At 42.0% G+C, this 15,133-nt stretch overlaps 1 protein-coding gene across 1 annotated transcript in view; it reads right to left on the bottom strand.

Moving 5' to 3' along the window:
- The window catches only part of TRABD2B (TraB domain containing 2B), a 296,942-nt gene that overhangs the window by 41,282 nt on the left and 240,527 nt on the right, over positions 1-15,133 (bottom strand). The window contains exon 5 of the mRNA XM_064455138.1: positions 8,769-8,859. Coding sequence (XP_064311208.1) covers positions 8,769-8,859 — 91 coding nt within the window. The remainder of the gene's footprint in view (positions 1-8,768; positions 8,860-15,133) is intronic.

Raw genomic sequence — 15,133 nt, 5'->3', positions numbered from 1 at the left:
GTATTTTCAGCAATCACAATTGCAGGAAATTGTCTTCATTCAGGGTGTTCTTCCATCATATCAATTGACAGCCACTGTGTCTATATCCATATACAGCATCTGATCCATTTTTCCTCCCTCCTGCTTCTACTCACAGTTCCATTTTTCATTCTCCCTGGAATGTGGAGCATTTGGGAGCGTAGGTGGAAAGCCAAAGTCTTTCAACACCCACTAATAGAAATTTGTTTTATTAATTAACTTTGAGGGAAAATAAAAAAAAAAAACAGAGAGAGCTGATCCTCTGCTCTGAAATCATGAATCACTGCACAAGAGAAGACATGTCCTCTGAGACACCAGAGGCTGCTTCAGACAGAGCGAGTGGCTGAGTTGCTTTCTTGGGAAGTCCTGAGTCATCAAACACAGCAGTTTAATCCCCAGGAAATGGGAAACATATTGGCATGACTTTCACTTGCATGGAGAATGAGCTCCGGAGAAGGGTAAACCTCCAAAGGTTCTGGAGATCAGTTTAGCTTGTGGAAGGATTTTAAACCCTTAAAGCTTCTCTGAAGTATATCTGATCTGGAGCTGGGTACAGTATTCCCAACACATGATTTACTGGACGAATTAAACTCTTTACATACTTTACAGATTACACATGAATTTACTTTGACTTCTCATAAAAATGATTCAATGATTATAACATGAAAATGTACTCTGGCTTCTAAGTTATTTACTGGGACAAGTGCTTCATATATTCACCATACTTAATTTACCAGTCCTGTTGTAAGAACTTACTTTTTTTGGCATTCCTGCTCCTACTACTGGCACTTAACTAGGCGGAGCAGCTGATATACATGCTTCTCAGTCTAACCCTTCACCATGGTTCTCCTAAAGGGACACCCACACAGTTATTTTAGATCTACAGCTGGGCTGCAGCCAGTGTGAAGCCACCTGGCTTGGCTGAGATACCATGCATTGTTAAAAGAGAGACTATTTTGCACTGAAGTGGAGAAGTGGCACAAGATCACATCACATATGTATGTTACGAGTGACCTTCTACTTGTGGCGGCAATTCGGAAAGGTTTAGGTAAATTTCACAGCTTGCCACAACAAGACCCACCCACAAGGAGTCATTTGGCCATGCCAGCAATCACACTATGTTGTTTTGGAGGGCTTCTAATCCCGTTTAACCTGTGAAGATTGTCCTTGTGAACACCTGATCACTCACGAAAGATGGAAAATGTACTTGTCAGTGTATTCTTATGTAGAAAACTGTATTCCCAACTGTTTTCTTTTAAAAAACCATTCTTGAAGGAATTTTAAGTGAAAGTGTCAATGAAAAAAAGTAATTGACTCCCTTTATTCCTGTTCAATTTTTAGGAACTCCTGCAGGTAAAAGAGCTCCTTGCAAGCAAAATTACCAGCAATTATGCTCGCAGTGAATCAAGCAGCTCTACTGAGTGCAACAAAACCCACAGACCTCTTGCTGGGGGAAGTCAGCTCTGGAAGTGGAAAAGCTATCTGCCCTAACGTGTGAGGTCTCTTTGCCTGACAACGTGATAGCGAAGGTAAAGGAAGTCGGCGCTGCAAAGACAAAGTGACAGCAAACAGACCACAAACTTCCTTAGATAAACGACATCTTTCAAACTACACAATACCACTTGATACCTTTGTGCCCCTTGAGCTGTTACAAAGTGCAGCTGCACTTCAGCCCAGATTGATATCACTTGGGACGGAGGCCATCAATCCACAGGACAAGTGCAAGCTGAATACACAAACACAAAACTCACGATCTCACCGTTTAGATATAACGCTGGAGAGGGCATGGTGCAGTTTTTCCAAAGGCTTAAATGAGCTAGTGACACTGCCCAACTTGACCACGGGGTCTTCAAATAGGAGAGGAATTCATCTCTCAAAATGATTAGTCATCTAAAACTAGCCAGACACCTACTGCAAGCAAGTTGGGCCAGCTGTGTAAGACAACCATGAGCAGTCTCTGGAAAAGCCAGTCCTTTTACACTGACTGTAGTAAGCATCTGCACAACTATGTGAACATACTCTTAGTTTTCTACCAATTCCCTCATGGCTCCCAACAACCAAAGACAGGAGAGAATCAGCAACAATCTCATACTGACAATGACCTCTTAAAGCCACTGGCATGGATGGAAGCCTTGCTGTTGACTTCAGTGCAGTTTGGATCAGCTTATCTCTGGTAACTACAGACTAGAATTTTCATCCTACACTAATGACCTCAGGTGAAAAGATCTGCATTAGAGCTGGCTGGAAGCAGAAAGAGTATGAAAAAATATCTTCTCCTCTGGAAACAAGAACTCCAGGATTTGCCCAGGAAATAAAGTAAGAACTAGCTCTGAACTTCCAAAGTCTTCAAGGCTCTGTAAGTTGACTATTAGATAGTTTATGGAGTATGAATACAGATCTCCTAAAACTGATGGGCTGCAGAGCTGCAAAAGCCCTAGAAACCGTAGCATTGGCTTCAGGACAGCTCAGCAAGCAAGCTGCCCTTGAGCGAAAAGAAGCAAGCCCAGGCTCCACAGCAGCACTGTGTGCAAGTTCCCAAGGAACAGAATGGTACGGAATATGAAATCTTTTTTTCAAAAGAAACCAGAAATTTTGGCAAGGATAAAATCTGATTATAGAGACAAGTGAAGGTCCCAATGGGAGAGCTAGTCAAGCACAAAAATTCCTGAGTTTTGTTCCATATTCTTTCACCCACACCATGAGTTATCTTGCTCTTTCCCAGATTTTTTTGTAGCAAGTTGCTAAATTCCACTCTTTCAGAAGGTTTTAAGCATTTAAAGGTGGCCTAAAGAGCATGCAGATGCACTGGCCCTAAGTAATGTGCTGCTCAGGAAGTGACAGGATAATTGAGTTTCTATGGCTGAGAACTTGTAAGTTGACTTTGCTTCTCTACGAAACCTTGGAGATTTTCTTCAATTTGTTCCCCCCTAAGTGTTACTTCGAATAGCTCAGACTTTGTGGCTGTAAGGTAATTATAGACACAAAGACAATTAAATTGAAAAGGAGGATACTCTAAAGGCACGTGGGAATCCCTTGAAAATGTAATGGGTATATATTCATGACTAAATATTTTAAGCATTAAGTAGTCATATTCTCCAATATTACATGAGGCAATAAATTTGCCAATGCATGCAGATGAACCCCATTTAATCCCTATACACCTCTTACTGCTAATTATGCTGTCAGAGAAACCCCCCTAAATATTGGGCTTGCTTTTCTTCCAAGGGAAGGAAGCTAGTGAGGGGAGTATGATCCTCAGGCTCAGATCAAGTGAAAGATCCAAAGCTTTACAATAGGTTTAAGAACTGCAGCAACCCAACAGGGAGATTATTCCACCCACAGAAAAAAAAAGTGCGCATTTTTCTCTGTCTCAGAAGAGAGGGAATCCAGAATGGGCTAACATCTCTCCAGCTCTTCTTTTTTTCTCAGTTAACTCAGTTGTTTCCAATGAGAGTGTAACATCTCTCATATTTTTTTTTACTTGTCTCTTTTCTAAATAAAATTTTACTTATTTCACTACAACTTTAACATTCTCCCAAACACATCCTGAACGTTAACGGCTAAGCAGAGTGGAGTAACCCCGCCAGGCTGGCACCAGAAAGCCAAAGTTGCTTGGGCATCCCAAGGACCTTGGCAACTACTGGGAGACTCCTCAGGGCTCTGATGGCATCCATAAGTTTCTGGGATGTAATCTATTGAACTGGTACTTTTACCAACTTGGGGCTGTGGAGAATGTTATGCCAAACGTTTTCCCATCTCTGCATATCACCTCGTGAAGGTTATGGATCCTGATGGAGTGCAATGGCTGCATCACTGCATGGATCGGGTGTGCTTTCATCCCGTGGGGAAGAAGAAAGCATTCATAGTGAAGCAAAGACTTCCACCATGAGACAATACTGAGTAGGAGAGCCAGGGTCACACCTATAGGATGCTGTAGGAAAAGGTGAAAGAGCAAGCTCTTTGCTTCAGAAAGAAGGAAAGGAATAAGCTACAACAGCAAGGACATGTTGCTTCAACTGGGGCAGGAAGTTCAAACATAAGGAGGAAGGGTAATTAATTTCTACAGCAGAGCTCTGAGACTTTACAATAAACTCTCAGATGGGCAGAAATAAAAGGTTGTCCTGAATTCTCCTGTTCTGAAAGAAGGCAGCATTGAGCATAATACCAGAGAGAGCAGTCTGATGGAAAAGAGCACTGCTGCATGTTTTTCTGGCCGAGAGAATGGTGCGCAGTACGTCAGGGCTTGGCGTGTGGCAGAAGGTCAGAGCCGATTCTGAGAACCCAGTAACAATAGAGTCATCACAGACACAGGTGCTTCCGGGATTGATCTTGCAATTTGGCTGTTTCCAATTAAATGTGAAGCAGCTGTGGCCCTTTATCTGCTCAAGTCACTGGAATCCATCTGAGGGGAAACTTTCTTCCATCTCCTCCTCTCTCCCCACCCCAAGCATGCAGCTCTGCTTTCTGAAGACAGAGAGGGGCAGGAACGGCCAGTTGGCAGAGGCCCCACCAAAAAATGTTGCCTTCTTTATCTCAGGGCAAAGCAATGAGATACTGATTCAGCCATTCATTTTCCAATGCTTTTATCTGGGGACAAGGAGGACAGCCAGCAAAATAAGAAGGTTGCTGTTGAAGGTTGTCAGGCAAACAAATTTGGGACACTTTCCCTCAGGCAACAAAATAAACGAATGAAGCCAATGCGAGGATAAGTTCTCAAGTGTTTATGGCATTGTTCTGCATGCTGAGTATGACAGGGTTTCTTCTACATAAAGGGATCAAGCTTTAAAGAAGGTATTTTCAATACTCAGCTGGTGAGATTCTAGAAGGGGCTCAGAAAGGTCAGCACTGGGCCACCAGGCAGATCAACAGGAGCTATGGAATTTCAGAAATCCAGTCAGTGAGAGCTCCCAAGTAGCTCCACACCAGTTAAGTGTACTTTGTATGAACTGTTCTTTGCCAGTTCATTGATTCTGGAGCCATCAAACCGCTCCATGTCTTGGCTATCTCTTCTAGCCTGCCAAGGTCTCACTTTACTCTTCCCTAGTACCTTAAGAAAGGGAGAACTTGGCTCCAATTGTGCTTGTCACTAGACAAAGAAATGTGAGACTCGACATATTCATTTTGGTCGGCTTAAAGAGCAGCCATTTCTCAACCCATGCTTAGCATTTTGGACAGAGGAAGCCAATGATTTTCTGGCTTTAGCCAGCCTGCGCGTAACAAAGTATAAACAGCTTTGGTCTTTGTCCTGTTTCACTCTTTCCAAGGCTTTTCTGATACACAGGAACCATACTAGTTATTTTAGAAAAAGGCATTCTCTTGTCCTTTCTGAAACTGAAATGGATGGCAGAGCTTAAATGTCATACCAGACTACCCCACCTATTTATGGTACCACTGCTTTATTGTTATTGAACAATAAAGATCAGATTACCAATAATTTCAATAATAATAATGTTTTAGGAACAGAGATATTAAAGAAAAAATAGTATTTGCTTTTGCAGCAAGGTAGCATTGGTAGTAAGCAGGACATTGCACGAGCATTTTGCTAAAGTTACTTTCACCGTTTCAAATAATGGGACCTCCGACTTAACCTGAGAAAGGCTGTCCTGCAAATTAATGTCAAGAAATCATTGATATTCAGCCAAAACCATCCTCAGTTTCAATACGATACGCCTTCAAATATTCCTATGTGCCAGCTCAAATTGTTCCTCTTTCTGCACACAATCCATCCACAACAATCCTTTTTGAATTCTCTTGGCCAAAACATAAGCATGCAGCTGCTTCAGTTTTTTCCAACCCTTGCATTTTTTCCACGTGCTGTCCACCCCCACCAATCTCTACATTAGAGTCCAGCTGATCTTCCCTGAACACTATCCAATTTTTCAGTTGTCAGCGCCAGAATGCAATGCAGTGGGCTTGACTCCCTTATACAACTTATTTGGAGGTAAATCAGAAATGTCTCTTTTGGGTTTAAGCACAGGAGAGAACTACCTCTTATTTCACATATGGCTCCACAAGAATCAAGATCAAAACACCTGCATCTCTATAATCCATAAAACAATGTCTATGTACAAGCAGCTCAAAATCTGTTGGGCTTCTACTTGTTTATTCTATGTATACATGTGGTTAGTATAGCCACAGCCCTAAAATGATTCCTCTTCTGGGACTTTCTAACTGTTTTCAAATGCTTTTATTTCATCTTTTAAAAAGGAGAGAGGAGAGCAAAAAAGGAAGGGTAGACAAAAACGCAAGGTTCCTTAAGAGTCTCAATTACAGCAACATAACCCCAACATCAACAATTGACTGGCCATGTTTTCTGAATATGCTGTCGACTTCTGCCATAACTGTGTTTGACTGGACTGTCCTTTGCAGCTCACCCAGAAATTGCAAAATAGGGAGACAAAATGGTTTGCAGCAGCCTCCTGGTTTCTAAGGGGGAGCCCCCAGCAGTTCTGATGGCTGCAGCCCCAGCTGTAGGATGATGAAAATACAGTCCCAGATGTGCAGGTGTGGGAGTCTATTTTTTTCCTAAAGGCAGCAAGCTGTTTCCTGTGAATATATTTAAATTCTCTTTATTTAAACTTTCTATAATCTTCTACTGTTTCTGCAACGTGAGTAATGCAAATTAGTGGCAACTCTTGATTTCTTTACCATGCCATTTATTTTTCTTTCTGTATTCTCATCTAGGACTGGCTGATCTGCCTGGATCATCAGACCACAGGAAAACACACAGAGTATCTAATCTTTATGGAGTACAACCATATGCTCTCTCTCAGGTCAATCCAGTACTCATGCACAACAGTATATCCTTTAATAAAATTTTGTACTTCCAATGTTCAGACCTCTGGAATTAGGGTACTAGTCCAGACAAAGGGACCAACCTGCCCCATGCTCTGGTCTGGAGCTGGGAACAGAAGCTACCAAGTGTAGGATAATTCCACTGAGGACATATGCATCGCTCTAGGCAGCAGCCCAAATGTGCTTGCTTTCAACTACATCTCCCCCAGTGACTGACAATTTCAGGGACGAAGAGGTCATGAACAAGGGACACTGCTGCCAAGGCAGGGGAATGCATACACAGAGATGCCCCATATTGCAAATAAGCCAACATAAAGCAGTGGCTTTGTTTCAAGTTTCCTGCCCTATCACGTTATTTCAAGTCTGTGATGATGTGTCTAGACATATCCCAAGACCATAAAGAGCAGAGACTATTATTGGACATCTCTCACACTACTGTATCTCTCTTTCTTCTCAGGGGCTTGCAAACAGCCAATAAATTAATAAGCTTCACAATTTTCAGTGAAATACTTTTCATGGGAAGATGATACTTTCAGCTAAATGAAAATTGCTGAGGTATGTGCCTACTTCCCTGAGAGGGAAGTTTCTTTGTCAGAAACCTAGGAATGGTATACCCTCAGCTGTTTTGGTGCAGTTTGCTTGGTATTTCTGCTTTGTTGTATTTTTAGACACAGGCATTTTTGTCGATTTTAGCCAAAATTTCCAGTCAGTTACAGTGTTTACTGCTCTTCCCTGTGCCATGTCAACTTTTCTCCCTCTGCCAAAGTGCTTCTTAAACCTCCTCTGAATATATGCTCTTCCTTGAGTTTGATAGCTTTTTCTTCCTCTTTTCCCCATTGTTATTTAAGACTCTGCTTTTATTGCTCAACATATTCCAAGAAGCATTTAGGATAAATGCTTTGTCAAAGACACTTATGTACAGTTGAGCCATATTATATTCTGTATGAATCATCGTGGATGTTTCAGAAACAAGGCTAGATCAGCCAGATTTTCCAACTATATTAAACATAGCTTTTTCAGACATGGTCTACTAGCCCTGCAATTAATCCTCCATATTGAAACTCACCTCATATTTGGACCATGTCATGTCTGCCCACCAGGGACAGAGGCATGCTGCTAACACTTTCTCATAATGAGGATATCAATCCTATGACAGAGCAATCTTGGCCAATTTTTATCTGCAGATTGCAGGGGAAAGGCTAACTTTGCAAAGCTAGATGGTCTCTCACCATCCCTCACAGTTTCATTGTCTATGATATCTTTAGACAGAGACCTCATCTAAATGGCCAGAAAAAAGTCTAGGGGAGGTAGGAAGTCTGTTTCACCAACTGAGGACAATTTTGCGTCATATTTTACCTTATACTAATGAAGAGTGCCAAAACCCTGGTAATCAATCCTTTTTGCCTGCTTTACTTAATCAGCTAGATGGAGAAACTCAGGGAATAATGAATTGCTTTTTACCTACCCACCACACTTTCCAAGGTGCATCTGCTACATTAAATCCGGTCCTTCAGGCAAAACTGAAATTTCACCTAATGAAGAGCAGCCTGACAGAGAGGCCCAAAAAATGAAGTTGGTGGTAGTCTACTGCCCTGCAATCAAGAAGCAACTAAAACCCCACGGAGAGAAAAACACAAAACAGCTATTGTGGAAAACGAGCGGAACAAGATGTTTCTTGAAAACAGAAAGAAAAAGTGGCACTTCTGATCTGGTATAGTGAAGCAGCTGTGATATAAATAATGTCCCCAAGTGAAAAGGAAAACAGCCATTGAGACTCCATGTTTCAAAACTCACACACCAGATGCTTTATAGTGCACTTTTTGCCTGGAACTTGGGTGAGAAAGGGAGGTTCCTCACCCATCTCCTACACTAATGCAGTAATCTTGCTTAGTCACAGAAAAAAGGGAGAGAAAAAAGGAGAGAAAGTGATTAATAATTTGTGGGCAGCTGCTTACTTTCCAATTGGTTGTCCAGGAGGGGTGTGCTCCACTTCAAATCCTGCTTGTCTCAGCACATCAATCACAGTGTTGTTACCCAGGAAGTGACCTAAAATACAGGCAGAAAATAGCACTGTCAATCAAACTGCTCCTCTCACTCATTTGAGTTTCTTCTGTTGGAACAACAGGTTTGGGAGGCAAAGTTACCAGAAGCTAGACCAGCTCCAAAAGCAAGAAAGGCACGTTATGCAATTTGTTGTAATTCAGGCTCAGCTATTCACCACATAGCCCGCTGCAGCCTTTGGCAATGGCCAGAGGATGAGACAGCATATAGCACAATACGGTCTTCTTCCATCTTATTTACCCCTCCGTCCCCTCCCGTGGCCAAGGGACTGGGTGGATAAAAGAAAACCTGGATGAATTGCTAGTCTCATCTTCCACTGTGGCCATTTCTAGTATGTGAACAGACTAAATAAACTTCTAATATGATATCAGAATGACCCTGCAGTGGCAAAAATAACATTACTAGGGCTTTGGCTCATGAACTGGAACAACATACAACTCTGATGTCCACTCTGCTCATCACTGTTCATGGATATCTGTTTATGAAGCAGCTCTGAAGCTGCTGTCCTGTACCCTCAGTGCTTATCTACCTAAAACAGCAGTGATTCAGGAATTGCTTCATCATCTGCTCAGCCACCTGCACAGGGTTGGGAGGAGCTGGGATGGTAACCTTATCTCTCCCAAAACGTGAGGATTTAGTCCTGTAAATCGGGGCTCTTGGCTAGAAGAGTAAAGGTCGCATTCCTGTTCACAGAAGTAACAAAGAGCCCAATAAGTATTGCAGCATGTACGGGCCTTGAAAGAGTTTACTTAAGGGAGTCCTATATACTTGAGGTCTGAACCAAATCCCATTGGAGTCAACGGGAGCCCTCAAAGGGCTTTGGGTACAGACTCAATAAGGCAGTGTAATCCCTCCAAAGCTTTCAACTTATTGTCAGAGTCCCACATTGTTTTCAGGATGGGTTAGACATAAAGAGGCAAGAAGTCCACTAACAGGTTTATTAAAATCCATGTAACCCAGTAACCTGTCTCCAACGGTAGCCCGTGGTGAATATTGAAGGTATAGAAATATATACATGAATGACACCGAGAAAGGACAGAATAATCTTCCTCCATTATGCCTATTAGCTTCCAGCTCTGCATGGCTGGGTGACCCCCATTTACACCCAGGTCATCGCATCTCACTGCCAGCTCTGAATAGACCAATTCACTACGGATGTGCTCAAGCCTCTGCCTCCATGTACTTTTTGCCCTGTGACACCTTGCAGCAGGGAGTTCTACCATGTGCTGCATGTAAAAACGCACTCCTCTGGTTTGCTGCTGCTTGGGGGGTGTGGGCTTGCCTTAAGCACGGTGTAAGTGTTTGCAGGAGATGTTTGTAACTGGCTGGCTCCATAGCAGAGCCAAATGCCTTGCATAAAAAAACCACGACAGGCAGGTCATGCCCAGGTCTCTCTCCATGCATGCCACTGTGTAAGGAGCTGGCATAACTGTCAACAGAGTCACCCCTAGGACACTTTACCCATACTGCACAAAGTTGCTATGAATTTGAGAGTAATTGAGCCCCTAGTATTTGCTAAGGCTGCATCTCTGCTCACACTGCCAACAAGGGTGCTAATTAGCATCAGTTGTGGGAATGATGTAGTCGTATGGCTTTTAGTGCAACTTGCAAGCACTGGTAAGAGCTTTTAGCCAAAAGACATTTCTTTAAATGATTAAACGTACATTTACAGAGCCCTAGCGTGTTCCAGGATTCCTCCACTTCCTTTTAAGAAAACTAAAAATTTGATTTTCCCCTAACTAACTTACAACAAAAGCCAAAGGAGCAGAGAGCAGTCCCAAAAATGTGTTACACAGCCTCAGAGATTCAAGAAATGAGACATTTGTGAGTGATTAACTGGATTTGATCATATCCTGGTTTTTTATGCAGTCGCCAAGGCAAACAAAGGTCCCCATTCTGTCACTGGCAAAGTGACATTGAGGAACCAAAGTCAAAGGTGTCAAAGTCAGAGATGTTTCTGAGTCCGTAGTACAACACTCTACTTTCCCTGAACCGGAGTCTTAAATGCCAAGAGATTTCTTAATGTAAACAATCGTCCTGAATCCAGCAAATCTTTGACATCATGGCAGTACAAACCCCCTCAATTTTAACTGCTTTAAACCCAGGGAAAAACATAACTACGCAACAGCTCTGATTCCTCATCCACAAAATGGTAGGACCGTCAACAATGTCAGCTTGCCCTGTTAATACATCCTTTCCACCTGATTGCAAGATTTCTATACGGACCGTCTTTGTCTTCTACTTGTCCTAACTTCTCTGCTCAGTGAGAAATCACATGTTGTGATTGATTTTGTATCCATCTGTTTATTTTACATCACAGAAACACTGTTGTGGCCAACTCATTATCTCACTATGCACACACTACAAGCAACTTAAAGTCATGCTCTATCTCAGTGATGGAAAAACTGAAAACATGCATGCTCCGACCAGCAGCCTTCCCACCCGACACAGACATCTTCCCAACAGTGATCCATGGCATCTCATGGCAAGGAGCTCCTCAGGATCAGAGACATATGGAAAAGGAAGGTTTGAGGAAAAAGGTGGCACTTGAGAGGTCCAGTGCATGTGGGTAAAGTGAAACATGAAAACACCCTTGTGTCATTGCTGTACTTCCAGGGTTAAAGAATTCCTGGAAGAAATGTCTTTGCTTGCCTCCTGCTGCTAAGTCCATCATAATTAGCCTTCCCAGGTTTAAAATCCAGGAAAATTTTCTATATGAGAAATTTCTTACATGAAATTACTCTCCTTGGTCACATACAACTTGAGATAAACATTCATTTGTTAGATATTGACAACAATATAATACTTTTGACAGCTTATGGCACATAATGAAAACCAATTTAACCTGTCTATTAGAGACAATTAAGCTCAGCATCAGTGAAAAACATCAAATCCTTGCCTCTGGCTGCCTATATGTGCAAACAGAATATGTAATAATTGCCAGAACTTTTATAACATCAGTGGATTGATTTTTATTTATAGATATAAAAAAAAATTGAACTTTTTATATATGTGTGTGTGTATGGCGTATAATTCTGCTAAAAACTTTTAAAAAGTTCTCTGCTTGGCCTGGAAATGTTCATTAAAAAAAGACATCAAGAAAGTATGAACTATTGAAGTTAGCGCATCTAGAGATATATCAGACAGATTAGAGAGACGGGGAACACTCTTGCTTTCCTGTCACTATACCCTCTTCAGTCTAAACCTGAAAACCTAAAAATAAACTATTCTTGCAGTATTAACCAAATTTACCTTGACAGCTGATGAAAACTAGATCCAATAGCTCAGAACACTGACTGCCTTGGGAAATCCACACAAGTATGGGAAGAAGAGAGAAGGAAGACAAAAAAGATTTCCTAGATAGGAACCTGAAGTGAAAGTCTGTACTTGGGCATGGAGATATGCAGTACTGCCTCTCCTAACAGTTTAAAACTTTTTTTTCACAAAAAAAAAAAAAAAAAGATGTGGATCCAGTCCTTCCACCCTCTAAGGATAAGGAGATACTCACGGGATTTGCCTGAGGACAAGACCAACTGCTAAACACACAGTCATTTTGTAGTTTGAACACAAACACAGTGGAGCGGCTAGCGTGGCTCACTGCACTTGGGGGTGTTTCTTCATTAGATTTGATAAGGCCAAGATTATTCTCCTTTCTTTCATGTCTTGTCATTTTGAGCCAGAGGATCTGGAGACACTGGAGGAACACATTATACAGCATGGTTGCTAACATTAATCAAACACCTTCCACCCCTGGTTTGCTTTTTGATTTTTAATTAAGAACTGTGCTTTGGACTACACAAAGCAGATGCATGTAATGCATTTCCTTATCTCCCCAAGGTTTCATTTTTCACTGGAAGAAAGAAAGAATAAACTATTTTTTTTTTTTACTAAAAGGTGAAAAATACATGATTTCCCTAAAGCATGTGCATGCACACATGCTGCTGAAAAAAAATGCATTTTCTTCCTTTCTTAGTGGAATATCCTGAGGCAGAGAGAAATACAGCTATCAGCCAACTCTAACAGTAACAGCCATGTATTTTCTAACTGACCACAGAAACTAAAGCTCTCCTTTACCATTTCAGACATTCTGGTGACCCCATCAATAGTACACCTACATGTAAGGTTGCATCCCTCAAAAGTGAAATGAATTTGGGTGTTCCTACACAGAAAAATAAAATCTTGTTTTGGTGACAGAAGCAGAAAAAATGTTTTTAAGCAAGAGTTATGTACTTTATCTAGGTCTAGAGATCTACTACAAATTACTTTGTCTCTTCTTTCACAATTCCTTTGTTCCACGGCTTAGAAGGATAAAGGGGTACAAAGGACCAGGAGATAATTCCCTCACAAAGGACCTCCATGGCCAGAGCCTTTGAAGTTGTGCTAAAAAGCCTTGCTAGCCCATTAGCTGACACACAGCAGAAACCTGAACTGTTTCCATGCACACTACAAGCAGAGCTATTTTCTGCACAATTAGTCATAAAAAGGGCCAATGTAAACTGTGTCGGGAGGTCTCAATTCTTTACATTCTCCACACAGTGAATCAGACGTTATGTATAACGTTTTGTTGCCATTTAGACCTCGGGCTGCTTTGCAATCAGGAGGCGGCAGTCTCTATTCCTCCTCTCTCGACACTGATTTTCAAGGCTCTTGGCACCACCAGAATGTTTATGGTAGTTAGGCTTCACAAGAATTAGCGTAGGCAAAAATGCAAATGCTGAAAGCTGCACGTTCACAGTTGGGGCAAATACTTACTGGTTCCTTTGCTTGCTGCCTCCAAAAGTATGCCTCTGTTTCTCTTATAATGAGCATGGTCAAACTGAATATTTTAGAAGCTGAATGATGAATGTGTCAAGAAGAGGCTGTGGTAAGGAGCTACAGCAAACAGCTCAGGCAATGAATTTTATCTTAATTCGCTAATTTCTCCATTATAGCATTCCACGCTAACCCAACAGTCTCTGGGTAACAGCATGAATTTACTAGGGGGAACCACATGACATCCCACATTACTGTTTCCTGCTATGGCAGATGTCCCAGATCCATGATGGGGAATCAGTTTTGTGGACAAACTCTCGAGATTTCTAATTCCCTTCCACTCCTCCTCCAGCATCATAGCTGTTTCTATCCCTGCACCCAGCCATTCCTTGCTAATGAATATAATCCTTTAAAAATTGGAGGCTCTTTCACCCTTTCTCATAACAACTCAGATTTAGACTGCTACCGTTGCCAGAGGACTGCTCCTCTTTTTTCCTAAACCACTTACTTCCCTGAAATCTCACTCTAGTGGTAGGGATTGCCTTGAATCTGTATCTTGAGTGCACTTTGACAAGGAGCAAACATTGGATTCGCACACAGATCTTGCTTTTGTAGGTTGGATCTAGATGTATCTAAAATTTTCCTCCAGCCCGAGTACCCTTCTAATGTGAAGTGTCTTATCAGAGTATAAAAAGTGACATCAGGTAACAGATAAGGTAGGTGATATGCAGCATCTAGTGATGCGTATGATATTCGGACTGCCTGAAAATTTTTATTTTAGATTTTACTAGCAACATGAACAAACTTAATGCTCATGGAGATCCAGCAGGAAAATTTTATGGGAATTTTCTGGGAATGGTTGCAAGGACCCCAGAGTGTTCCTCCACCTCACCCAGTTAGTATGAAACAACGTCAGCCGTACTCTGTGCCAGAGGGTGAGATATGCAGTGTATGTATCACCAGCATCCCAAATGCATTACTACCCACAAACCAGATATAACAGAAGCTTACTAGAGGCTAGTATTCAGGTTCAAATCAAGAGCTTCGTGTGGGCTTTCCAAAGAGAAAGTGACTTTCAAAGATGCAGAAATGAGAGGGCCTTGGGGCAACTCCTGGGTATTAACAGCACCCAAATACTATGGACAGCAGATACCATCTGAGACAAGCTCATGGCTGAGTGAACTGGCACCCCACAGAAACTCAGCTGCCTCAGAGACCACCCCCACTAATCCGTTGATGCATCCTTGCCACAGAGGAGAATGGCTGGTGCTCAGGGTGTACCCCACCTTTCAGAGAAGTCTGTCACCCAGGTTGCTGGCTTTTGCTCCACTGCAGGACACGGTTTTACAGTTGGAAATTTCAGCATTATGCAAAAAAGCTGGGGAGGAGAACTGGAGATGCAGGGAATGAGCTTTCGTCCTCCTCTGGCAGGAGTATCCAGGCCCAAAGCATGCCTTAAAAAATACTTTGTACAAGCCATGTGCAACAGTCTTGTAAAGCAGGCTTT

This window comes from Phalacrocorax carbo, chromosome 6 (assembly GCF_963921805.1).
Source record: "Phalacrocorax carbo chromosome 6, bPhaCar2.1, whole genome shotgun sequence".
Taxonomy (NCBI): Eukaryota; Metazoa; Chordata; class Aves; order Suliformes; family Phalacrocoracidae; genus Phalacrocorax; species Phalacrocorax carbo.
This window is presented reverse-complemented; position numbering and strand designations above follow the sequence as displayed.